Consider the following 27,667-nt stretch of genomic DNA (forward strand, 5'->3'; position numbering starts at 1 on the left):
AAGTGCCAAGCTCTTCTCATTCTCTGCTTTCTGTTCCTTGCTCTTGGGATCTCCTGCTATTCTAAGTATCAGATTAGTTCTGTTTCCTGGGGCACCAGCAGAGCTCAAGTCCTTACTTAAAACCAGTTTTCCTAGCAACAGTTTGGCCTAGAAAAGGCAAACAGCCACAAATTGAGAATATTCGGATAACCATGTTCACATAATTTCTCACTCTCTGCCTTAGGAATTTCTGTTTCTCTACTAAAGTATTTTAGACTAGAGAGGGAAACCTCTAACTAGTTGCCTTCAATTGTAAGTTTCATGTTTTAAACAAGATGACACAATCTAGTGATACCAAGAGCCCATATTAGATTTTTTCTTTGAAGAGTTAATAGACCCACTCTATAAAAGAGTTAATAGAAAGTTCATAGAAAAATTGGAAAAAATGGGGTTGTGGTTTCAGATGTGAAAAGTTAGTTTTGGACTTCTTAATGAAATGATTATACTTTTGAAATTCTCAGTTCTTAAAAATTCTATTTAAAATAATTAAAAGATCCTATGTGGTACAGGTATCATGATAATTTGATCTGAATTCAATGGCAAATATCCTTTCTAGTCTAAACTTTAAAAACTTTTTTTGTTTTCTACTTCAAATTATCTCAACGAGGACCCAAGTACATCAAAACTGGAACTGCTATTTTGAATGAATGGCTTAGAATAACGAATTAAGTAGTGGTTCTAAATAATAATTTTGAGCACTTTAAGAATTATTTAGTTATGGAAGACCAAAATAAACAAAAAAGATAAAACTATCAATGTGCTATGTAGGTCACCTTCAATTTCTGTCCACATCTACTTTGGGAAAAAGTTTTGTTCCTTTACAGGTAGGAGGGAAAAAAACTGATCAAACTGATATCATATGTCATATTTAATGTGTTCTTTTTATCTCTTCTAGGACAGTGGTGATTATCCCCTTACCATGCCTGGACCTCAGTGGAAAAAATTTCGTTCAAACTTTTGTGAATTTATTGGAGTCCTGATTCGACAGTGTCAGTATAGCATAATTTATGATGAGTATATGATGGACACAGTAATCTCCCTTTTGACTGGTTTGTCAGACTCCCAGGTCAGAGCTTTTAGGCATACAAGTACCCTTGCTGGTAAGTAACCAACATTTTATTTCCTTTTTATTTTGTTTTGTTAAAGGTGTTCTATTCTCATTAAACTTTATTTAGATTAAATACTAATTTAAATTACTGAGCTCCTGAAAAATACCATTTTCCTCCCAAATTTGTCTGAATGGTTTGTGTTATCTGTTTAGGTAAAATGTATGCCTATTTGATAACTAGTATTTGATAGCCTTGAGAATGAAAATTGAAAATTTCTGGCAAATGTTAGCAAATGTCTCTCTGAATGTTTAGTTATTTTCCTACATCCTTATTTTATAACCAAAGAAATTTTAGGAGTCCACTAGGCCATATTCTTTGATAAATCCAAATAATAATACAGTCATGCATCACTTAACAACAAGGATACATTGTTTTTTTGTTTTTTGTTTTTTTTCTTCTTGGTGAGGAAGGTTAGCCCTGAGCTAACATCCGTTGCCAATCCTCTTTTTGCTGAGGAAGATTGGCCCTGGGCTAACATCCGTGCCCATCTTCCTCTACTTTATATGTGGGACGCCTGCCACAGCATGACGTGATAAGCGGTGCCTAGGTCCGTGCCTAAGATCCAAACCTACAAACCCTGGGCCACCAAAGCAGAGCGCACGCACTTAACCACTATGCCACTGGGCCAGCCCCTAGGGATACGTTTTAAGAAAGAATTGCGTTGTTAGGGGTTTTCATGGTTGTGCAAACATCATAAAGTGTGCTTACACAAACCTAGATGGTATAGCCTACTACACATCTAGGCTATATGGTACTAATTTTATGGGACCACCGTCATATATCTGTCTGTCATTGACTGAAACATCATTATGCAGTTCATGACTGTAGTTAAAATTCCAAATTCATAGTATTTTTTTTTCCACTTAATTATGTTGCTTTATTGCTCATTATCATATGTGTGTAAATATTTATTTGTTTATGTACTTGAAACAGTTCTATCTAATTGTACTAGGTGATTGCTGCCTAACCAACATTTTTCCTATTCCTAGTGTTATAATAACCTAAGTATATCTAAACATAATGTCTCTAAAATCACTTCATTTAGGTAGACCATAAATAATCTGAAGAACTAACAGATTACAGTTTTCAATTTTACTTTCATTTTAGAATTATCTAGACAACTTTTCAGACAAGTTTATTAATTTTTTCCTTGTTTTTCTGTAACAAGGTAATTTTGTTAATTTAGCAATTGTTCTATTTTCCTTCAACTACTTTAACTGTACTTGCCTAAAATTACTGTTCTTTTTCATATATGATACAGAGCATGTGTGTGTATGTACATACACATATATTTAAATAATCCCAAATTACATAATTTTTAGTAGCAGTAATTTTGTCTATATTCATGTTACACATTACCGTGACAAAAACCAGATTTAGTTTCATTAATTGCATTTCGTCTTACATTTAAATTTAAATTTCTCATTTATCTAATTTATTTAAAGCATTGGTTTGCAAACTTCAGCATGCATCAGAATCATCTACAGGGCTTATTGAAACCGATTATGTGGCTTTACCCCCAGAGTTGAACAAGTTTCTAGGTGACACTGATGCTGATGTTTTGGGGACTACATATTGCAAACCCCTGATTTAAAATTTTGTCGTTTTCTGGCTTAACCTGTTACCTAAAGCGAATATGTCAATATTATATAGTCATCCATATTTTTTTCCACTCCTCTAGTTTTCCAATTCTCTTTTTCCCCTTACTCAACATAGTTAATCCATATTAATGTCCATTATTCTCTTAGTTACAGTTCTATAGGAAACGAACATGAAGCACAGTTTATTTTCTTTTGAGAGTGTCATTTTCCTCATTATTAGGAAAAGAGGAAGATCTTTTACCCAATTTTATCTTTTTTAAACAGGCAAAATAAAAACACAATTTATTGTTGAAAGATTTCTGTACAGAACAAACATCAAACACAGTTTACTCTGTGTTTTGAGAGTATCCTCTTCCTCAGTATTAGGAATAAAAAGAGATCTTGTACCCAGTTGCCTTTTTTTAAAAAAGGTTCTGTATATATACTATTTATTTTTTTAAAATTGTCTGATATTATACAGTCTTTTTTTTTCTAATTTTAAGACTTTTAATATCTTCTGCTTTTGGTGTTTCCTTTTCTTTATATTTTCTGTTTACTTTTCATCTTACTTTCTTCTATGTACAATAATGCCCATTTAGCTGGTTGTCAGATGCATAGTAAATTCGTTGATTTGAAATAAACAAAACTGAAACATAAAATAGAAATTACTTCTGAATGGCCGAAGTTGCTGTCGTTAAAAGTTGTTATGTGGTGTCCCAAGGCCAAGAGAAAAGGAGAGAAGCAACAAATGAATGGATCGCAAACATTAGATGCTGTCCTTCTGATAGAATTGTGAAATCACTATCACTATGAGAAATCTAAATATAATGATGTACACCTGAAATTTATTTTATAATATTATAAACCAGTGTTACCACAATAAAAAAAATTAATTAATTAAAAAAAAAAAGAATTGTGAAATGACAACTGATAACAGAAACGGAAGACAAATAACACCATAGAGAGCCATCTGGGGCTTCTCTGTAGGGGCAAGCTACCTCTTTTTAATCCAGAAAACTGTGTGCATTCTGTGTAAAAGATTAAATATATGCCACATACTCCATTTAAGAACACAAGAGAAGGAATAATATATGGTAGAAATATGCAGAATATTTTGATTTTTAAAACATTTCAATTTCCTGAAAAATGCACTTTGGTTCATTTGCATTTGTCCTTCACTGCCATATAAATGTATTACTGTATTTTCCTGACTATCTTATGGTCCATTTCAGCTCTCCTTTTTATTGGCCCGTTTTCAGTGACTTTTATCCTTTTGGTAATCTATATGTGCTTATTTTACAATTGCTTAAATATATTTTAATTATGGCTTTCCTCCTCTTCCTTTTGGGTTCAGTAGCTCCCTCTTCTTCCAGGACCTTTCTGTCTTTCTCTTCCAACTATTTATCTGTGATCATGATAGCTTATAAAACTGCTTGATAAATGCCATTTTGTCTCACCTAAGCACGTTTTATATCATCATCTAGCCTATTTGAATTTGAAATTATTTTTCAAAATCAAATATCAAGAAAAACAGAGGGAGATCAATGTTATGTATATACTGATTTTTCAAAAGCTAAAACCTATTTTTCAAGTCATTCTCAATTTTACTTGAAAATATTACTGTAATACCTGTGTGTCTACATTAATGATCATATCTTCCAAGGCTCAGTTTCATAAAATGTGAGACATACCAGTCACCTACCCTTCAACAAAGCACAGAGATCTTGCTGAAAACTTAATTCCAGGCTGGATAATAATTATCCATCTTTTCAAGGATTTTTCTGTTCTCATCTTTGCCGCCGCCTTTGTTTTTTTGTTTTGTTTTTTTTTCATGATATGTGTGTGAGGGGTAGATTAAAAGATAATCATTTTTATTCACTTTGCAGGACGAGTCTTGGGGACTAGATAAAATGGGCAGGAACATTTAATCCTCTGCTTCAGAGACTATGTGCATGGACAGTTACAAGGCAGTTATGGCCAGATATGATTATCGGCTTTGGAATAAAATGCTCCTTGACATTGCTTATATCTTAGCTGAGAAGAGAGACAATCAGGTTAGTTGTTTTGTAGGGTACAGATGTGATGAGTTGCAGAGCTTCATAAGTCATCAGAGTGGTCTTATCAGTAGTATTTTTAATTTGTTTTCCAAATATCCCATTTTCTTGTTATCAGTTAAATAATATGTCCCTATTGTCAGTGTTGGTGCATTGCATTTAATTGTATACTTTTACCACATTTAAAAAAAATTTTTGATCATTCTGTAGTTCTTCAGGTCTGTTTATTCTGCAGTTATAAGTAATCTCATTTTTTCGTTGGAAGTAAACTGTGCTTTCCCTCTTTTTTTGGAATTCTTTTTACCAAACAGACTGTTAGCAAATATTTTCCTAATTTTTTCTGTTCTCCTAATTGAAATTTTTTTTTTTTTTTTTTAAGATTTTTTTTATTTATTTTATTTTTTCCCCCCAAAGCCCCAGTGGACAGTTGCGTGTCGTAGCTGCACATCCTTCTAGTTGCTGCATGTGGGACTCGGCCCCAGGATGAACGGAGAAGCGGTGCCTCGATGCGCACCCGGGATCCGAACCCCGGGCCGCCAGCATCGCAGCGCGCGCACTTAACCACCAAGCCACAGGGCCGGCCCTCCTAATTGAAATTTTAAAACATACTGTCCTGTTTGTTTGACCCATCTTAAAAAAGAAGCTTCACATTGCACTACGACTGTTAATCTTCAGAATTAAGTGCCCTTATTTCTGTTGTAAATAGCTGTATATCTCAGTTGGATATATTAAAACATAGTTTGTGGATTTGTTTTCTGTAAGTAACATTTATCATTATTATTTTTGTGGATTTATAATCTGAGACTGGGCACATTTTTTTTTTTTTTCCAATTTGAAATTTTCATGAGAAAAAATTTTTCAAGGTCAAAATAGGATTCTTTTGTTTTACCTTTTTGTTGTTTGGTATTATGAAGATAATTCTATATGCTCAAAGGATCTGTTTTTCAGATTTATAATTATATTATTCTTAGGCATTTGCTTTTAAAATGTTTGCCAGTACTTCACAAGTTCTTGACTTCAAGTTTTTGTTAGATGGCAATTTGCAGCATAAGTAATGTTGGTTTAAATTTTTGCTGTTTTCTCACATAATTTTCTATGATGTTACAAATAAATTAATATTGGCTACCTCTTAGTTCTAAGGTGAAAATGCTAATTTGAACCAAGGGGGATAAAGAATACAAAATTTGTATTAATAATAGCATGGTGATTGATTCTATTCTATTTTCTTCTAAAGTGAATTTTGGAAAAATTGGAAAATGTGGTTAAGATCTTCATATGACAGTCAACTGGCTTCAGTATGCTGAGAGGCCAGTCTTCACCAGTAGTTAACAAGAGGTTGCTCCCAGACTCTTGGGAACTAAATATTTTTTTATACTTTATTGTTTAACATTATTATGTTGACATATAGTTGATTTTATATTGACATATGATTCATTGTTGATTACACATCATGCATTGTTGATCCACATGTCTGGATTTTTACTCTGAGGAAAGATATGGTATATGAAATTGTTTTGTTCTCCAATTATAGACTGAAAATCATTTTACCTCTGTAAATTGACAAATCTTTTCTTTGGCTTTCAGTAGCTGAAACTACATATTATAGAGGTTCATAGAATGGGTTCTGGGCCACACTGTCTGGATCCGTATCCCTCTCTGCCTTTTACTAGTTGGGTAACTTGGACAAGTCCTTAACTTATTTGGCCTCACTTTCTTCATATGCAAAGTGAGGAAGATAATGATAGCCACCTCATTCATTAAAAGAAATTAGGAGAGCTCAGACCAGTGCCTGACATTTAGTAAGCTCCTGCTGTTATTCTGTAAAGACAAGAAGAGCTAATAGCGTTTTCATTGTTTCCCTTCATCTATGTTTTTACTTAGATTTTATTGACTACCTATTCTATTTTAGTAATAAATGACACTGCAAATGAGGAAATCAGAAACAAACAAGTAAATAAATTAGATCTTTCAAAAATTGCTATTAAGAAAAGTAACAGCATGCATTTTTATTTTACTTGTCTTTTGGTTCTCAGGTCCCAAATTCTATTTATTAAATTCAATAAGTACTTTCTAACTCTTAACCAGGTAGAATATTTCTGGTTTCTATGGTTAGGACCTGAAAAATTTAGATCAATCTGGCATGATCAAAGAGCAGACCATAAAGTATAAATAATTTCTCTTCCTTTTTTATATTTTATATTTCTTATATTCATTTTTTTTCTTCTAGAGTCTTCACTTGCTCATTGCTTTGTACTTTCACCATTGCATTTTTTTTACTTTATCACCTTTGTTTTTCTCACCCCTCTTCTAGATATAACACTTTCTTTCAGGTTTCTAGGGTTTGTATATGGGATTAATGTCCAATAATTGGCCACATCTGCAAATGACACTGTATCCTGTAACTGTACCCATAAAATATAGTAAACTTTAAAAATGCAAGTACTCTTTCACATCTGTAAATATAGGCATCTAGAGTAATGTTTTAAGTTTTCTAGTTAACTGTCATTTTCTTAGATTTATCTCTTACTTTGTTATCATGTATGAAAATCAGCTTTCTTTTAGGGGCCAGTTTTTGTAAAGAAATATGATTTTTAAAATCACTTTACAAGCACTGCATTTCATTTATTAACTTAATAACATGGGACAAGTTACTTAACTTCTGTGCCTCACTTCCCTCATCTATATAGTGCCGATACTAATAGTTCCATCCCTTAAGAGTGTTGTGAGGGTTAAATGAAATAATTCATGTTAAATACTTAACATATACAAGTCACTCAATGATTGTCTGATGTTATAACTATGATAGAATGACAAAGCTTACTTGGTTTAGTTCTAAAGAAGGCAGAGAAATTAAAATTTTTGGTAGATTTTTTAATTAATATTTCCATGTTGTACATTTAAACGTTTTCTGCACATATAAAATTACATCTACTACTTATAGAGAATTCAGAAAAGGAGAAAAACACAAAAATAAAAATTAGCTGTAATGATACCTAATTGTGCTGTAACATGTTATGTCCTTTAAGTTTTCTTCTCATGTGCGTATTTATGAAGATTTTTTCTTTTATTTTTAAATAATATTATAATCAAGCTTATGGTATGCATTTTCTTTACATTTAATTTTTTATAATCATGTTTAATGTGGCTGCCTCATTTTCTAAAATCTGGATGTCCTTTAAATTATTTAACTGTTCCACCATTGTTTAGATCCTTGGTCTTTTGTTGGATCCTCTGTCATTTTTTGCTTTCTTTCTTAATTTATTCTCTCCTTTTTGGGTGGCCTTTTATAGCTTCTTGAGAAAAAGGGTATTGGGGAAGTATGTATTTGAAATTTTACATGCCTGAAAAGTATATCGTATTCTTATGTTTAATTGTCTGACCCAGTACAGAATTCATCACTGAAAATTTTCTTCAGAATTTTTCCTCTAGCTTCCAGTATTGCTGTTGAGAAGTCCAGTGCTGTTTCAACTTCTGATTCTGATCTTGTTTCTTGTTTTTAGAAGCTTTTAGACTTTTCTCTTTGTTCCTAGCATTCTGAAATAACATGGTAAAGTATTCTGATGTGTATATATTTTTTCCCATTCATGATGCTGGGCACTCTGTTGAATACCTGTTGCTTGGATGTTAATCTCATGAATCATTCCTGAGTTTCTTATTATTATTTCTCTTCTCTTTTCCATTTCTTAGTCTTTTTGTGTTTACTTTTCTTGTATTTCCTCAACTTTATTGAACTTTATTTTGACAATCATTTTGAATTTTCTGAATTCTTTCTCATTCTCCAAGTTTTTTTTTTTAACATTGTTTTGTAGATGTAATATCTTTTCTTATCTCTTTGACAGTGTTAATTATTACTCTGAAGTTTTTTTCTTCTCCCTAATCTGACCTCTTCTTTTCTGATTCTTTGCTTTTTATGTTATGTTTTTCATGTTGGAAACTTTCCTCACATATCTCTTACTTGGCTCTCTAGTCATTGCTGAGAGTGAGACACTAAAAAGCTGATTGTCAGAGAGGGTGTGTATGTGTATGTGTTGTGTTGGACAAGGTTGGGGAGTGGCTCTGGCTTCTTTGGTGAGCACCACTGTAGAGTAGTCCTGTGGTCAGCTAGCATTATTATTGTAGACCCTAAAGTGTTGGTGTTGATAATTATTTTCCCTGGGGAAATTCAGTTTCTTTGCAGAAGGATCTTTCAGTCTACTTAAGTTTCGTTGCTGTGTCCTATTTGGGAGTTGGGCAGAGTGAAGGAACACTCTGCACTTCACATATATCCTTTCTCTGTGTCTGACGATTCCAAATCTTTGGTTTATTTTCTTCAGGGAATACACTTCTGGACTTCCAAGATCAGTATGTGGTAGAGGAATTGCCTGACTGCCTAGGTTGGAGTGGAGATTTGAGGATTTAGTTACTTATTATATAAACTTTGAAATAATACTCCTATTTTCAGACCTTATCTCACTCCATCTTCTATAGAACCTAATTCCTGAATGCTTCTGGGTTCTGCAGAGCAAAACTGTTTTTTTTCTTTTAGATATAAATTGTCGTGCTTTTTCGACTGTTTGGTTTGATTTGTATGCTCTCTGCTCATCCGTCTGCTTTTCATATTCATATATTAATATATTGTGGTTTGGAGTTACAGGTATTTTCTGGATTTATTGAAGATGAAAATTGTTTTCTCATTGTTATTTTGATTAGGTTATTAAGAGACAAAGGGATTGGTTAAATCTTTATCATTTGAAAAGTGGAAATTTGTTGTAAGCCTTTTTGTTTGTTTAAATAAGTTTTTAAAACTAAAGAAGGAATATAATCATACCTCTTAAAAATTTAGTTTGTTCCATTATCAAACATATTTTTAGGGTGTACAATAATAGTTTTCAAAAGTATAGTAGGTATTACTAAATATAATAAATGCAGTTTGTCATAGAATCCAGGCTGAATTCCTGTAGGATTATTAATTTATAAAATGATTCTGTTAGTAATACTAGTAAAACTTAATTAGTGCTCACTCTTTGCAGGAATGAGTCTTTTTCAGTGGTCTCAATAAGACATCACAATCCCCATGTTGTATCTATGTCATTAAATTAGAAGTCTCTCTTTAATAGCTGTTTATTTGCTTGTATGTTGGTATGTGAAATGAAAATTTCAGTGAAGTTTAAATTTTACAGATTCATAAACATTTTATCTCAGTAACTACTACTATATCATATCTAATACTTTTCTGAAAATATATTGATCATTTTACACTTTGTTTTAGTATATTGATTATTTTGTTATTTATATATCTAGGATGGGAGGAGGGTCATTATACAATGACAGTTGGAGTTTGAGATCTGGGTTCACAAGGAGATATATAGCTGAAAGCAAAAGCCATTAAATTCAAGGAAATCTGTGTCTCAGCTTCCACTGGTGAATTCCAGCCAGGGTTGGTGTTAATTTTAATGCTTTCCAACTTCTTGATCTTCATGTCATTTTGTTTTAGAGACCTAGAAGTATATACTGAATGAAGCTCCATTGGGTATGACTTGGTATGCCCAGGACAAGCTCTGTTAAACTATTATCCCTGACTTGGGCAGTTTGAATGCCCCAGATCCCTCCTGTCTTTGATCTAGTCTCCTTTTTTATACAGATTAATTTAGCAAGTCCTTTTAACCTTTGTGGTATCACCGGATATTCTACTGACAATGTGTAAAATGCTATAAAATCACTAGCCTGTATTTTAAAACACAAGAATATTTCTCAGTTTACTCGGTTGTGACACTATCTCAGAAAAAAGGGAAACATTTTTATTAAATGCATTTCTAAGTGGTTACTAACTTAAAATACATTTGTTTTCAGGAGTTATGTCTTATATTTTGGTTTAAGGGCAGCAGCAATCACTATTAACATGGAATTGGCCAAAATGTAGATAGAGTTTCAGAGTAACAAATTGTGTGTGTGTGTCACAATGTATATATATAGATAGAGATACAGCATTATGTGTATATGTTTATATATGTAGTTAAAGGGAAATAGTGAAGTTTTAAAAGAAATGCATGCTCATATTTGGTTATGGATATGTTTGCAGCTAAGTAGATTAGTTCTTCCAAAACACTGATCAGTTCATTTTTATAACTGAATGTTTGTATTTGTGGATGAATAACCTAAAAAGAAAAAAGAGGGAAATTATTTTACCGGTACAAACTCTCTTATTCTTTTTCCAGTATTTCATACACTCTTACCATATCAATAATGAAAATAAATAGGAATAGAAAAATAAAAGTTTGTTTTGTCATACCTGCTTTTCAGAGGACTTGAAACAGAAGTTTTTCAACACTTAACAAGATTTATAAGTACAAGTGAACATTTAAAAGTAGATTAACACTGTGACTGGGAAAATAGGTCAATTAGAAGTTCGAAGAATACATTTTTAATGAATTTAGTGAGTTTGGTAGGATCAGTCTATTTTTCAAGGGTTAAAGGTTATGCCAGTCACTGAGGTGAGGAACACAGAGAGGACCATCCTTGGGGGTAAAGATTGTAAATTGATTGTAACCATCTAAGGCATCTTTGACACATCTAAGTAAAGATATTAAGGAAGCAATTGTATACACAGAACACGTAGTCAGAAGAGAGGTCTAGTAGGCTTGATTAGTATGCCCTCACTAAGGTGTGTGTATTTGAGGGCGGAGGAGAGGGATTGTTGAAGATATTACTTAAATCCTTCCTGCTGATAATTAGGATGAGGCTATTTTTAAGTGGACAATGTTAATGAGCCAAGCTATAGGGACACGGAGGCAGAGAAAATTATTTTGCAGAGTAAGAAGACAACTTTGTTTCTATAAAATAATTTTTCTTTTTCTTTTTAATTTAAATTATACCTGGATTGTAAAATGTAGAAATTGACTAGTTTACTTCCTTCGTCCGTTTCTGTTATGAATTTGCAATCTTATGAATGAAAGTCTGATTCATAAGTGAATGCTATAATCTTCCTTTACCTCATAGCCATGAAGCTCATGACTGCTCTGGTGAATGTTGCCTTAAACCTCAGTATTCATCAGGATAATACACAGAGACAATATGAAGCTGAGAGAAATAAAATGATTGGAAAGAGGGCCAATGAAAGGTTGGAGTTACTGCTTCAGAAACGTAAAGAGGTAAGTTTCATGGTTACTAAGATTCTTATATCCTGTAAATGTGTAGTAAATATATCATATTAGTTTTTTTATTCTCTGTAAAAAGGTTTGTGTGTATTTTTAAAATTTATTTTTTTGAGTTATATTGTTTGATCTCAAAGTTTTCAAATGAAACTGCAGTGTTCAGCCAGTGATTATCTGAGTGCTCTCTGATGGCAGAAGAGAATCACAGAACAATCCTCTTTTTAAAAGAAAGTGGTCTGGGAGTTAGGTAACTCAAAAAGATTATCAGGCTATGGGCTCAAAAAGTATGATAAATACTAATGTCAGAACTGGGGGCTAGCAAAGCTGCATTTCCAGGAGAAAGCCGAAGACTACATATTAGCTGATATAAGGCATTCTTGTGAATAAGATTGATCCCAGTTTTACAATAAAATTTTCATATATGTGTTGAAAATGATTTTAAACTAGATTTTTAGTAGGTAACATTTTTATTCACCCAGTAGGAAATAAAATTTTAGATCTGCTGTATTAGTCATGAAAAAAGAATTTTAACTTGAAAAAAAAATATCACATTGCTACAAGTAAATTGCTTTTAATGAATAATGGGTTATAAGAGACAACAAGAAGCAACAAACGTATGATTAAATTATTACCCATACTATATTAGCGTGCTGGGGCTACTATAACAGATACCACAAACTGAGTGGCTTAAAGAACAGAAATTTATTTATCTCACAGTTCTGTAGGCTGGAAGTCAAAGATAACTCCAGTCTTCACGTGGCCTTCTCTGTGTTTGTGTGTGTGTGTGTGTGTGTGTGTGTGTGTGTCTGTGTCTGTGTCTGTCTGTCTATCTGTCTCTCTGTCTCTCTGTCTCTCTCTCTCTCTCTCTCTCAATTTCTCCTTTTTTGTAAAGACGCCAGTCATATTGGATTTTGGGCCCACCCTACTTCACCATAACCATCTTAACTAATTCCATCCGCCACAACCATATTTCCAAATAAGGTTTGAGGTACTAGGGGTTAGGGCTTCAGCATATGAATTTCTGAAGCGCACGATTCAACTCATAACACATACTACACTTAAAATATTACAGAAGTAAATTTTGAAACAGTGCTTAATTAAGTACTGCTAACCAAACTGTATGCCTCTTATAAATTAATTTTCATATAATAAATGCAGCAAAAGTAATTTTTAAAACTTAGAGTAAGTTGCCATAATTTGAATGACTTAACTATAAAAGTATTCCCAAACTTATTTCAGTAAAATCTGAAACAAAGCATATAGCAAAAGAATAGGTCTGAAGAAATTTTATTGTCACATTCGCGTATGCAGTAAAAGCAAATATTTCGCTGAGTATTACTACAGAACAAATCAGAATAAGAAATATCACCTTGAATGTAATTTTTTATCAGGGCTTTTATTCCTTTCGGGCAGTGAATAAACTCAAGCATCAACTCAAACATCAACTCTGATCAGTAGTTTTGCCTGAAATTTGTATGTTTTCTATAGTATTTAATTTTGTTGCTGCATTCCACTAGTAATGGCTAGGATCCTTGCTATCTTCTATTATGCCTCCCATATTGGGCTCTCAGCCTACTCTGTTATGGGCTCGTCAGATGCAGAGTAATATTTGGATACTTCTGGGTGGAATAGGAAGTTTCTTGTACAGTGGAAAATATGACAAGCAAGAATAATCTGTTACCAAGAAAGGCAAAACCAAACCAGGGAACTGATTTGAATAGAAGACATATGGAAATTGAGGTCCCTTCCCAAAGCAGATGATATTTTGGAGATAGGAATTTGGCCACACTTAGCAACACCACTCCTTGTTAGACACTGTGTAGTTTGTATCGAGAGAGACAGAAAGAAAGGTTCTAAAGCCAATGTAGTAAAGCTTTAGAAATAATGCAAGAATACTGGTAATTTCAAACATCTCTACTGTGCAGAAAGTGAGAACAAGGGTTGATAATTACCCAGAATGAGAATAATGAGGAATTAAATCAGTTGGAACTGTTCATTCCAAATAAAATGATCAGTATTTTAATTAATATTTTTTATTGTTTTTTTCATTTCAGCTACAAGAAAATCAAGATGAAATCGAAAATATGATGAACTCTATTTTTAAGGGTATCTTTGTTCATAGATACCGGTAAGGGGTTTTAAAAATCATTTAGAAGATTTTTAACTTAAATAATTTATTGCTTGTTAGTCCTAGGTAATTATAAAGGTATAAAACTCTAATTTGTTGTTTTGTTTTGTTTTCTGGAAAACAGCTTTGGCTATAAAAGCTAAATAAATGTCATACTATTACAGTGGAGAAAATTGTACCACCACTACCACTTGCCACACTCTTCTAAATTCAGAACATATGCTGTTAGAGGCATCCAGTGGATTTGCATTTGTACTGATGGAATATTAATTAATAAGATATCATGAAGTTAATGTGGCTTTGATAAGATGTGATTTTCTTGATATTTGAAAAAATTAAATGCTCTACTTCCTGCCCTGTGGCACTCATCTTGTTCCATGGTCGAATTAACCAACAGCCTTTTTAAAATACCTCTGTGAAGATGGGAGAAAAATGGACAGAAAAGGGTACTTCTTCAGATAATGCAACAGCTCTTTAACATTGCATTTCTTTACCTTCAACTGCGTACATGAAAGTAGAAGCAAAGTATTTCCAAAGTATTTTTGTCATACTCTGTTGGAAATGAGTTTAGTTTGTGTTTCTATGAAACCTATGAACTTTTAAAATATTAACTATATTATTAAAGAGCATATTTCACAGAGAATTAATGAATCGTATACATACATTTGTTATCTTCTCTTAAGTAGGCATGGCATGATATGTTTAGGTAGGTAGTCACGGGTAATAGAAGCACTGTTTTTAGACATATTTAAGACTTTAATTGGCCATGTAATTCAAAAAGTTAGTTGAAACAGGGAAATCGTTGAAAAAAAAGAAAAATGTAACTTTGATGTTTTAACTTAATTTTAATTCATTATAAAAAAGGTGTTTTGAAATAGCCCCAAGTCTTTACTCTCAGTTTGGATTGTCTAATTGGAGTTTCACGTCCTCTTTCTTACATAAACTACACATATAATGAATTATTGACAAATTTATTTGAAAAACAAGAACTTCCGTGTACTCTTTTTTTTAATTACAACTTTATGCAGGTATAATTAATGTAAACTGCACATTTAAGTACATAATTTGATGAGTTTTGACATGTATATGCCAGTAGAACTTCCACAGGCAAGATTAATGAATATATCCATCGTCCTCAAAAATTTTCTTATGCCATTTTGTAATTCCTCCCTACCTCCCCTCCTGCCGCTTCTCCCCCTCCCCATCCTTAAACAATCATTAATCTGCTAACTGATTTGTTTACTTTTTCTAGAATTTTATAGAAATGGAATCATACAGTATGTACTCCTGTTTTTTGTTGTTGTTTGGGTCTGACTTCTTTCACTAAGCAAAATTAAGGTTTTTCATTATTAAGACTGTTAACTGTAAGTTTTTCATAGATGCCCTTTATCAAGTTGAGGAAGTTTCCCTTCTATTCCAAGTTTTCTGAGACTTTTTGTTAGGAATGAATGTTAGATTTTGTCAGAGGCTTTTCTATATCTTTTGAGATCATTATGCTGTTTTTCTTTCTGAAGACTGTTAAGGTGGTGAATTCAGTTGGTTGATTTTCCAGTGTTAAACTCAATCTTAAATTCTTGGGATAAAACCCACATAGTCATGACCTACTGTTCTTTTTATGTATTGTGGGATATGATTTGCTGAAATTTCTCTAAGAATTTTTGCATCTGTGTTCCAGAGGGATATATATCTCCAACTTTTTGTTTATTGAATGTCTCTCACTGCTTTTGGTACCAGGGTAATGCTAGCTTTGTACAATGAGTTGCAATGTATTCTCTCCTCTATAATTTTCTGGAAGAGTTTAATAGAATTGGTATTATTTCTTCTTCAGATATAAATTATACCATTGGGATCTAGAGCTTTCTTTGTAGGGATGTTTTTAACTACAAGTTAAATTTCTTTAGTAGATATAAGACTGTTCAGTTTACGTCTTACAAGAAAATGATACCTTCATCTAAGTTGTTGAATTATATTCAATAAATGTCGGCATAAAGTTGTTCGTAATATTGGTGATTTCACACAGCTCGCTCTCTCTCTGTCATCAGTCTGTCTAGAGCTAATCAGTTGTATTTATTTTTCTTAAAAAATGAGATTTTGGTTACATTGAACTTCTCTATTGTTTTTCTGTTTTCTGTTTCATTGATTTCTGCTCTTTATTATTCCCTTTCTTCTGCTTACTTTGAGTTTTGCTTCTTCTGTTCTTTAGTTTCTCAAGATGGATACAGAGGTAATTGATTTGAGGCCTACCTTTTTTTCTAATATAGGAGTTTACTTCTATAAATTTCTCTCTTAGCACTGTTTTAGCTCTATCCCCTAAATTTGGATATGTTGTATTTCCATTTTCATTAAATTCAAAATACTTTCTAGTTTCCCTTTTGACTTGTTTCTGTGACCCATGGATTATTTAGAAGTGTGATATTTAGTTTGCAAATATCTGAGAACTTTCCAGATAACTTTCTGTTACTGATTTCTAGTTTAATTCCATTATAGTCACACAACATACTTTGTATGATTTGAATGCTTTTAAATTTATTGAGATTTTTTTTTATGGCCCACAATATAGTCTATCTTGATAAGTGTTTTGTTTGCTCAGGAAAATAATATATTTTGTACTTTCGTTTTTATGTTAGTTAGGTCAAAATTTGTTGATAGTGTTGTTCGAGTCTTCTATCCTTATTGATTTTCTGTCTGTTTATTCTGACATTTATTGAGAGGGATTTTATAGGAGTACTTTTTGTATTCTTGATACAAGTCCATTATCACATAAATGATTTGCAATTTTTTCCGGCAGCTTTCTTTTCGTTTTCTTAATGATGTCTTTTGAGGAACAAAAGTTTTCAATTTGAATAAAGTCATTTATCAGTTTTTCTTCTGTGGTCATGCTTTTGGTGTCTTATCTGTGAACATTTTACCTAACTCAGAATTTTCTTCTGTGTTTTATTCTATAATTTCAATCTTTTCAGTTAAGATATATGAACCATTTTTTAAGTTAATTTTTGTGTATGGTACAATATAAGGGTATAGGTCTGCTTTTTGCGTATAGATATTCATTTGTCCAAGCACCATTTGGTGAAAGACTATCCTTCTCCAGTTGAATTGCCTTGGCACTTTTCTTGAAAGTTAAATGACCATAAATGCAAAGTTTTATTTTTGGATTTTCTAATTTGTCTATTCTTACATCCATACCACTCATATTGATTATAATAGCTTTAGAGTAAGTGTTTTTTAAAGCTTTCTTGAGATATAATTGACATATGACATATGTAAGTATAAGATGTACAATGTGATGATTTGATATTGTGAAATGATTACCACAATAAAGTTAGTTTACCCTCTATCACCTCACATAATTACCTTTTTGTGTGCGTGTGGTGCTAACATTTAAGATTTCTCTCTTAGCAACTTGCAAGTATGTAATACAATATTGTTAACTGCAGTCACCATGCTGTTATATTAGATCCCCAGAACTTATTCATCTTATGACTGGAAGTTTATACTCTTTGACCAACATGTCTCCATTTCCCTCATCCCCCAGCCTCTGGCAACCACCATTCAACTCTGTATTTCGGCTTGTTTAGATTCCACGTGTAAGAGAGAACATACAGTATTTGTCCTTTAGAGTAAGTTTTTAAAAGTAGGTAGTATTAAGTCCTCCTACTTTATTCTTTTTCAAAATTGTTGTGATTATTATAGGTCCTTTACAGTTCTGTATAAATTTTAGAATCAGTTTGTCAATTTTTACACAAAAGCTTGCTGGAATTTTGATGGAGAATATAATGAATCTGTAGACCAATTTAGAGAGAATTGCCCTTTAACAATATTGAATCTTCCAGTCTATCAGTATAGATTGTATCTCTGTTTATTTAGATGTTCTTTAATTTCTGTGAGCAATTTTTTATGATTTTCAGTGTACTAGTCTTTTACTACTTCTGTTAATTTTATTTCTGTTTTCATTTTTTATGCTGTTGTAAATGGAATTGTTTTCTTAATTTCTGTTCTAGACTCTTCTTTATTAATATATAAAAACATCATCTTTTTTTTCAAGTCTATCCTGGATTTTACTTTCCACCAGCCCTGGCTCTCTTGGGACTTTTTATTTGATGCTTGTGCACAGCCTCCCTCTCAGCCAGTGACATGTGGAGAACATGGGTCTGCTCAGGTTACTCTTGAATTGGTGCACAGCCTTCTAGCCAGCCATTTATCTGTGGGAAGCTTTATCTATTCACTCTATGACTCATTTCCAGGATCTCTCTGTCATATTTTTAGCTAGTCCACCTGTGTGCTTAGCCCAGCCCAAGTGAGTCTGCAGCTTTAGGCCAGTAGGGCTTTGGTCTTTCCCAATTCATTTTGTTTAGAGTTTGCTCTTTTTTATTGGCATCTTCCCTGGATATAGGTATTTAACCCTTGGCTCCCAATCAAGTCAGCTCCCTAGCATTAAAACTGGTGGTTTTCATGGGCATCCCCAACCGTGGTAACTCTACTACACCTGCTGCTCTAGGTTTTAGGATGTTTGAAGGGGTTAGTTCCATGCCAGAATGCCATAGGTTTCCACTGTTTTAACAAAAAGTTTAGCAGCTTTTTATGAATAAATGCTTCTCAATTCTTTTGGTTGATTTTCAGAAAACTGAAATGATTGTATTTGTTTTTGGGGGAAAGAAGTTTCCAACCACTCTCCTCTCCCATTGCCTCACCTGCATTTTTGAAAGGTATTTTCTCTTGGTTTGGAATTCTAGATTGACATTTTTGTTTTTTTCAGTACTTTAAAGGAATTGATCCACTACTTCTGCTTTGCCTTTGTTTCCAACTAGAAAGAAGTCTGCTGTCATTCTTATCTTGTATCTTTTGTAGTTAATTTATCTTTTTGTGCTCTGGTTCATTGGAACACAGAGTATTCCCAGCCCTTTGTTTGCTCCAGAGATTGTTCTCTCTGCTTTTTGCATTTCTTCCCCAGCCGTGGCTGGTTTGTTCACGTGTATATGCTGTTTCGTACTCAGCTAAAGAATAAATAGGATCTTTCTGCAGATCTCCAGAGCTTGCTCACTCTGTGCATCTCTTCCCTCTGGTACTATGCCTTATAAAATCTAGTCACTTTGTCCTCTGGAGTCCCAGCTCCTTCCCCTCAGCTCTGCCTGGGTTCCCCTGCCTATACTGCTGCCTAGCAGGCAGCAATCTGGGGTGATCTTAAGGCTCACCTTACTTGTTAACCCTCTCTCACAGATTATTGTCTTACTCTGCCTGGTATCCAGCATTTAAAAACCATTATTTTATATATTTTATGTAATTTTTTTCAAGTGGGAGAATAAATCCTGTGCATCTTAGCTCAGCCATGCAATCTTGCATGTAGAATCCATATCATTTTTTATGATTTTACCTCAGTCTTCAATACCAAAATAACATAGCATTTATTTTAGTGACTCACCCTTATCAAGTCTTGCCAAAGCTTTCAACCTATTATTCTCATAGAAACAACAATTCCTGAGTTTCCTACTGTTACCTTATTGATTGGTTTGTTTTCTATTTAATCAGATCTTGCATTAAACTAGTATTAGATCTGTCACACCTTACTTTTGATACATTAAAATCTCACCTGGTCAAAACAGGATTGCAAATATAGTTTAAGTGTGTCACCTGCCTGCCAAATTGATCATGGATATCTGTCATCGATTTTTCTGAAGTATAGCTTAATCCACTTTATTGATTAAGGGGAGATGTTACTGCATGTACATACTAGAAATAGAAGGTGCTGTGCAGAGATGGCATTTCAAGTTAATGCCTTGTGTCTCCTGCTCCCTCAAGTTTAAACAAAAATTGAATATTAATCTACACACTGCTAGATGTAGCTACTAGTTTATAGGAAATATGGAAAATGGAAGAACATTTTGTCTGACTGAATCCTCTTGGTGTTATTTTAGTCCAGAATGGGGGAAATTGTACAGACCAAATGATCCAGTTCCTTCAGAAAATAAATGGCATACATAAGAACAAGTGGATATAAAAACAATTTAAAATACTGGATATGAAAAATATATACATAGGTATATATTTAGTGATCAAGATATACTTTAGACTGTTGAAGAGACAATTAGTGAATTAGAATATAATACTGAGGAATTTATCCAGGCACAGTATAAAGGACTAGAAGATATGGAACGACATTTCTGATACATGAGGGGTAGTTTGAGAGGCTTCATAAGTCCTTTACATAAGATTTCAAAAGAAGAGAAAACTATTGGAAAGAAGTAGTATTAATGAGAGAATTGATATTTTACAAAATTGGTTAAAAAAATTGAATCTTCAGATTGGAATCACTTACTGAGTGTTGAGTAGATTAAGAAAAATATTCCACATCTAGACATAACCATAGTCAAAGTGCAAAATATCAAAGATCATGAGAAAGTCTTAAAAGCAACCAAAAGAAAGACTATCTGTTATTTTAGTGATGGTAAAAGAATTAAAAATTATTAGGCTATAAGAACAAACTTAATGGAAGAAGAGATAACAAAGGAAAGCTTTCAGCAATTTTGAGGGGGTGAAAACTGGATGTCTTTTATTTTCTAGTTGAGTCTTTCATGTTTTTATACTACAGTGAAAGCTATTTTTATAGTATACGGTAATATGATTTATTCTGAGCAAACTTTCATTCTGTTATTTTAACCTTCGTACTTCCTAACATTTTATCTTTGACCTAACCTGTGGGTCAGGTTGATAGTTAAAATGTGAATATTAATTAAAGATATTTTTCTTTGAAAGTTAATGTATCCTTGACATTCAATTTTTAATCTTATTTATGCATAAAATTCTGTTAATAGTAAAATATTGAGTAATGCAGATAGCCATGTCACCTGCTCTGTATGAGACTATTAGTGATGCATGCCTTGCTATGTATTTTGTCACAGTTTTCACAATGGATAATTCAACAAAATGAGATAAAAGTATTTCCAATTTAATAAACATATTACCTTTCTAATGTATTTTAAATAACTCTGGTCATCCTGAAATAATGAAATGAAAGATTTGGATTTAATTAGCAAACAAGAGCGTTTCAGTTCTTTAGGTCTGGACTTAAACATTACTACTCTCAGAAGCCTTCCTTGCCCCTTTCTACTCCCCTACATCATTTTACATGCTTCTATGTTTCCTGTATTTCTCTTTACTAACATTTACCGTGCTCTAAGATAATATTTATTTTAATCATCTTTCTGTAAGTTATGATCTCTATTCTCAAGTTCTTGTTCTCAGTCTAATAAAGGATACAGTGTGACTTTTCAGTAGCTTGTTTAGCTGTTCCTTTCTCCCTTAGGCTATTTCAAAAAAAAATTCTCTATAGTTGTTCTATTTTGGAAAACGTAAATTTTTTTTAGCCAAATATTAGTGACAAAATTAGTAGAGAAGTAAATTCATTGCGTAGTACAATTTAGATAGTGGACCTTCTTGGCACTCGTAATTATTTCTCACTCTAGAGCTCTTGTGAGATTCCTAGTATGTGAGAGATAATTGTAAGTGTCAAAACATCCACATTAGCCAAGACTTATTCTCTGAAATTTGCATTGCAGTCATTTTAATTTAGTCAACTTCCTTACTGGGAAAGCATCTGTAAGGGTAATACAAGAAACATTTAATTAAAATTCACTGGAGTTAAATTTTATTTTGTTGTAAGCAGAAAATAATTTTTATTTTTTTAATTTTTACTGAAGTATCATTGACATACAGTATTCTGTTAGTTTCAGGTGGTTACCAGAGGGGGGAGAAGATGGGGAGAAGTAGATAAAATAGCAGAAAATAATTTGAATTCTCTCTGCCAAGAAAGTAATCCTAAATAAAAACTTAAGTTCAAGGGCTGGCCCAATGGCATAGTGGTTAAGTTTATGCACTCTGCTTTGGCGGCCTGGCGTTCACAGGTTTGGATCCCAGGCACGGACCTGCACGCCACTTATCAAGCCATGCTGTGGCAGGCGTCCCACATATAAAGTAGAGGAAGATGGGCATGGATGTTAGTCCAGGGCCAGTCTTCCTCAGCAAAAAGAGGAGGATTGGCAACAGATGTTACCTCAGGGCTAATTGTCCTCACAGAAAATTATTTTTTATTTTTAAATAAATTATTTTTTATTTTTATTTTAAGAATAAAATATGTAAAACAATATATATTTAACAAAGTTAAAGCATAAAGATACAGATAGGGGCCGGCCCCATGGCTTAGCAGTTAAGTGCGCGAGCTCCACTGCTGACGGCCCGGGTTCGGATCCCAGGGCGCACCAACGCACTGCATCTACGGCCATGCTGAGGCCGCGTCCCACGTACAGCAGCTAGAAGGAAGTGCAGCTATGACATACAATTATCTATTGGGGCTTTGGGGGAAAAAATAAATAAAATTAAAAAAAAAAGGTTTAAAAAAAAATAAAGATACAGATGGGAATGATAGTCATTGAATCAGGGATAGTCATTTACTTTTGGGGAGGGAAATCCATCAGTAAGAGGTATATAAGAAGTTTCAACTGTAATATTTTATTTCTTAACTGAGCAGTGGATATACAGATATTCATTATATTGTCCTCTGTAACTTTTTTATTTCTGAAATTTTTTATATTTAGAAAAAAGAAAATATGAACCATTAATGTTCAGTATTATAAAGGTCTAGGAACATCCTTTCACAGTTCTAGTAAAGCTACTTTTATACTCTATTGCCTGTAAATGTCTGTAGATTGATGACACTTAATTAGTGAACATAGTAGTAGCACAGCTGGTAAATAGTAGAGTCAGGATTTGAACTCAGGATGTCTTGCTCCAGAGCCTGTACCATTAGCCTCTGTGCTATAGAATCTCTCCATGAGGAAAAGCTATTAACAAAAAAATGTAAGAAAACTAAAGACTGTGATTGGTAGTATGGCTTTGAAAGAGCAAGTTTCTCACATTTTTATTCTTAAGTAATGACAGGGACTTAGAAGGAACTGAGATTTATTAAAGCAGATAATTAGATGTTAGAATGCTGCACCCATTTTGTCACAAAAGAGCAACCAAGAAAAGTTCCTTAATTAGCATTAAGATTTCAGCCAAATTATTGCCAGATTAATTAATTAATTGACAGATGATTGCCTGTGTAAATTGGAGAATTAAAAATTACCTAAAATTTTAACATACATATGGTAAATCAGAAACCTGGCAGACTGATCTACAAAGGAAAGGATTCATCTTATATTTAATATGATTTGTTGGTTTGTTTTTTATCTAGAGCTAATAACCTGTTGAAAGATAAAGTAAAAATATTAACATTGTATTTGTTCACGGTTCACAGATTTTAGAGTAGAAAAATCATCTCAGGAGGGTTATATGGGATGCTTATAGTGAGGTGAAAAGCCATCTGGGCGTGGAGCCAGAAACCTGACTGTTGGAGTTGGTTTTGCCACCACTTCAGTGTAGTCACCAAGATTGTTCCCATTGTGACTAAATGTGAATTATTCTTCTTCCCTGTGCAATTACCTCAATACTTTGGGTTTTGTAAACTATCACACGTTTTCAAATAATATTGGCTTCTACGATTTTGCCTTATGGATACTAGTTTGTGTCTGGGTCATAAAAATTATTTTCTTTGAGCTCATTAGATGTGTGCCAGCTTAGAAAGATTTACAGTTATTTCGAGGAACAGTTTTTGGGTTCTACATTATTCCATATTTGGATGTTAGTGCTCTGGTTTCCTCAGAAGATTTGACATGTTTGTTAACTCCATAATAGTTGTGACACTTTCAGAAAGCTTCAAATGCTATTTCCTAGTCTAATGAAAATAGAGCAATTGAGTCAAAATAAGATGATTTCCAGAAGCATTTTTTTCCAGCTTAGTATTGGTAGTTTTTATTTTATGGAAGCCACAAGAAAAACAGAAGATAGTCAAGTTGGAGGCCTTTGAGAGTGCAGGTGTAAATACAGTATTAGGAATAATATCAATATTTATATATATATATCAAAGGTTTCTCTCTCTCTCTTTATTTTTCCTCTTCTAGTGATGCTATTGCTGAGATTAGAGCCATTTGTATTGAAGAAATTGGAGTATGGATGAAAATGTATAGTGACGCCTTCCTAAATGACAGTTACCTAAAATATGTTGGCTGGACTCTTCATGACAGGGTAAGTTACTCTGTTCTAGGCTTTGATAAAATATATGCTTGTCTCAATACTAGAGTGCTAGGAATTAAGATGGCAGTAGTTGATTTTTCAAGAGTTATAATAATATGAAAATTTAAGATGATACAGCTAAATAACTGTTCACTTAATAGCCATGATGAAACCTGAGACATCAACCCGTGTGTGAAAACACTGTCTGACTTAGTTGTAATGCTGCCTTAAACCAAGATTGACAACCTGGTACAGCTAAAGTTTTAAGAGAATATAGTATCCCCAGAAGCTAATTATAATCTTTTTGTAGTTTGGAATCAAAAGAGATTCCTTCTCTTAATACATAAAAACTAAATAAGCTTTCTTGTTTTGAATTCTCTAGGGTCGTATCATAGTAAAGTGTTTTATCAGAATTGAATAGATTTGTTGGATTCTAGAATATTTGATCTAAAAATCTATTTCTACTTCTACCCGCTTAGAAAAGGCTCTGACTTTAAAAGGAATCCCACATTATTGAGTCCTGAATAAGTAATCTTCAAAATAACCAAAGGTAGCAATGATAAATTATTGGAACTTTCATATTGAATGGCCTGACATTCTTTAACTTGAATTGCCAGATGTTCACAAATATAGAAATAAGGCAAATTTGGTAATATTCTACAGCTTATTTTCTATATTTTACCGTTATCAGCCTGCAGAGTATTTACTTTTTAAATCGCAGTATGCTAAGTATTATCAAAGATATTTTGAAAACCACAAAATTACATAAATTATAATAAAAGGTCCCTCGGGAATTTTATAGGCCATTTTTGCTATAAGAGAAAGTTCAGAGTGTAGGGAAACCGTCACAAGTTGGTTGCTCAACTTCACAATTACTAATATTTAATTGATGATTAAAAGGGGCTCTTCTTCCCCACTTCATTTGAAGGAAAATCCAGTTAGTACATCGCGAATTTTTTTTTTAATATTTATCTTCCCTAGCAATTCAAATCCTTTTCTCTACACAAATAAATCCCAAACTTGATTATATGTTTTTTTTTTGTCTAATCCTCATGTGGAATTGGGGACCTTCACATCTAAGCCTCATCTTAGGTTTATCCAATTAAATTTTACTACAGTGTGAGAGAATGTAGAATTGTACAATGTGCCCTCACGCATGCGTAAACAGACTGCTAAATCCCACAAGACAAACTTTTTAGTAGGAATAAATTTAAAGTCCTGCATTTTTATTCCCCACACTACCCCACCAGTTTTTTGCTCCCCCCACCTCCCCAATAGAGTATTCTACTGAATTTAAATAGCAATAATAATTACTAGTTTTAACAGAATTTATATATATGACCACAGATTCTGAGAAAAACAGCAATTTGATGTGGCTTACCAAAAGATAAACATCATTTTAAAATAAGTCATGTTTTAAAGTAACTGTATGTTTGTAGAAATCCTCTGTCCAGATAAAGGAATAGGTAGATTTCTCTTGTATGTTGTTGATAAAATCATATAAGGAGTACAGTTTTCAGTAGAATGATTTTATGAACTTCTCCTACAATCTCCAATTACTTTATTTAGAAAAGAATGTAAGTATTAAATAATCCCTTCTAAACTTTCCTTTTTGTCATTCCCACTCTAATCTCCTTGTACTCTTTTTCTCTGAGGACAGTAGTCATATGCTTTTTCTCATTTTAGTCATCTGGTTGAAACTGCTCATTCCGTGGGCTATGGCCTCTGCCTTCAGACTCATCCTGTGCCTTTTCAAATGAGCTGATAAAACTCCTTCTGTCTTTTTTTTTTAAGATTACATTTTAATTATCACTTGCATTTTTCTTCCAGTTTCATTGAGGTATAATTGACATATAACATTGTATTAGTTTAAAGTGTACAATTTTATGATTTGATATTCCTTCTGTCTTGATTTTAGAATTTTAGAAGTTAGAACCTAGTCTACCTCGTAAAGAAGACAAACTTATTTTTATAATACTGCCAATTTATATAAGTTTTATTTTGGTCAGTAGAAAATTAGTTCTGTCATTGAGGGTGACACAGAATAGGTCTAATTTAAATATAGCTCAAGTAATCTCTGTGTTCTGGGCTAAATATTTTAATCTCTTTTTTTATTTATGCTCATGACACTAGATTGCCTTTCTCTATCTTTTCCAGTTTGTCAGTATTGCTCTATACCGTTTTTGCTTTTAGCTTATGTGTACCATTTCTTCTACTTCCTTGCATTGCTTGATTCCTCATGTCAAATCAAAATCTCTGTAGTGCTTGGGTGGGATCTATTTTCAGTTAGTCCACCCCATGACCTCTTCTTTGTGTTGACTCATCCCATAATCTGTTTCTCTTAAGTTCAGTGAAAACCTTTTTAGCTCTGTATATGTCAAGCAAATGTCGCCTGTTGCCTATCACCAGAAGTAGAAGTTCAGACACTTTTGCCCACTGCATCTTGATATCAGAGTTGCCAAGGAAAAGACAACACAGTCAAGCACTGGATGGAAGAATGCTTTACTTACAAAGAGAAGAGACAGAACAAGATCAACTTCAGTAGTAGGTGTCAGTCCCCCATGACCAGAAGGTCGCTCCCAGCAGTCAACACAAAGCAGTTGCCCGCATGCACCCCTCTTATGCCGCAGAACTAAGGGCTCTGTCCCCTCCCCTCAGGGAAGAGATTTATTTAGTGGAGTTGGCCAGGTGCCACATGAGGCACATGCTTAAGCAGAACAAAAGAACACACATTAAGTCTGAAATAGGAAAGGTATTCTCACACAAGGTGATAAACTCAGCACAGGCTATGAGGGCACTTATCTCTTGATAAGGAGGTGTTCCAAGCCCAAGGCCCATTCTTATGCAGCCAAGTCAGGGTCAAAAGACTGCCTTTCCTAAGAGTCCACCCCCACTGGGGTGGGCCACCGAAGTGGCAGATAAAATATTTCAAATCCTGTAGGACCATCATGCACCCCAAACTTGGAGGTGGGGTTGGGTCCACTGGGGTCCTTGAACAACCTCTATGGATGTGGATTCCTCATAGAGCCTCCTTGTCATTTGGAGACAACACTTTACTAAGGTCATTAGAAGAGGCAGACCCAGGAGGACGATCAGACCTCCCTGGAGGCTGTCTTCAACCAGGAACTCCAAGTGCCTGGATTAAGCCAACTAAAGAAGTCAAAAAGTGAGTACGGGAGGACTGTGAATGTACAGCTGATAACCATTCCACATGAGCATGGATAGTCACCAGCTCAGTTTTTAAATTCCGTGAATTGTTGATACACAGCAAGAAATGCTGGCAGTAACACAAACGCCACCCTTTCTGCCAGCAGATGATTGAGAGCTATTTGCTTATCCATCACCACCTTGACTAGTGAGTTTACTGAGTCTTGTTGGTCTTGTATGGCTTGGACAGTAGCGTTAGCTATTTCTGCCATAGTTAAGGACAGGTTGTACACCATTTTTTTCTAGGGCTTGTATACCTATGCCCAATATTAGAATTTGGACAGCAGAATGAAACCAGTGGTTAGTTTGTCTCCCAGGA

At 33.5% G+C, this 27,667-nt stretch overlaps 1 protein-coding gene across 4 annotated transcripts in view; it reads left to right on the forward strand.

The window, feature by feature from the left end:
• The window catches only part of STAG1 (STAG1 cohesin complex component), a 354,666-nt gene that overhangs the window by 209,505 nt on the left and 117,494 nt on the right, over nucleotides 1-27,667 (forward strand). For all 4 annotated transcript variants that reach the window (XM_004419341.2, XM_087430526.1, XM_004419340.3 and 1 more), the window contains 4 exons: nucleotides 935-1,139; nucleotides 11,758-11,909; nucleotides 13,967-14,040; nucleotides 24,030-24,153. In XM_004419341.2, coding sequence (XP_004419398.1) covers nucleotides 935-1,139; nucleotides 11,758-11,909; nucleotides 13,967-14,040; nucleotides 24,030-24,153 — 555 coding nt within the window. The remainder of the gene's footprint in view (nucleotides 1-934; nucleotides 1,140-11,757; nucleotides 11,910-13,966; nucleotides 14,041-24,029; nucleotides 24,154-27,667) is intronic.

The sequence above is a fragment of the Ceratotherium simum genome, chromosome 5 (assembly GCF_057802395.1).
Source record: "Ceratotherium simum simum isolate JZ-2026a chromosome 5, ASM5780239v1, whole genome shotgun sequence".
Classification (NCBI taxonomy): domain Eukaryota; kingdom Metazoa; phylum Chordata; class Mammalia; order Perissodactyla; family Rhinocerotidae; genus Ceratotherium; species Ceratotherium simum.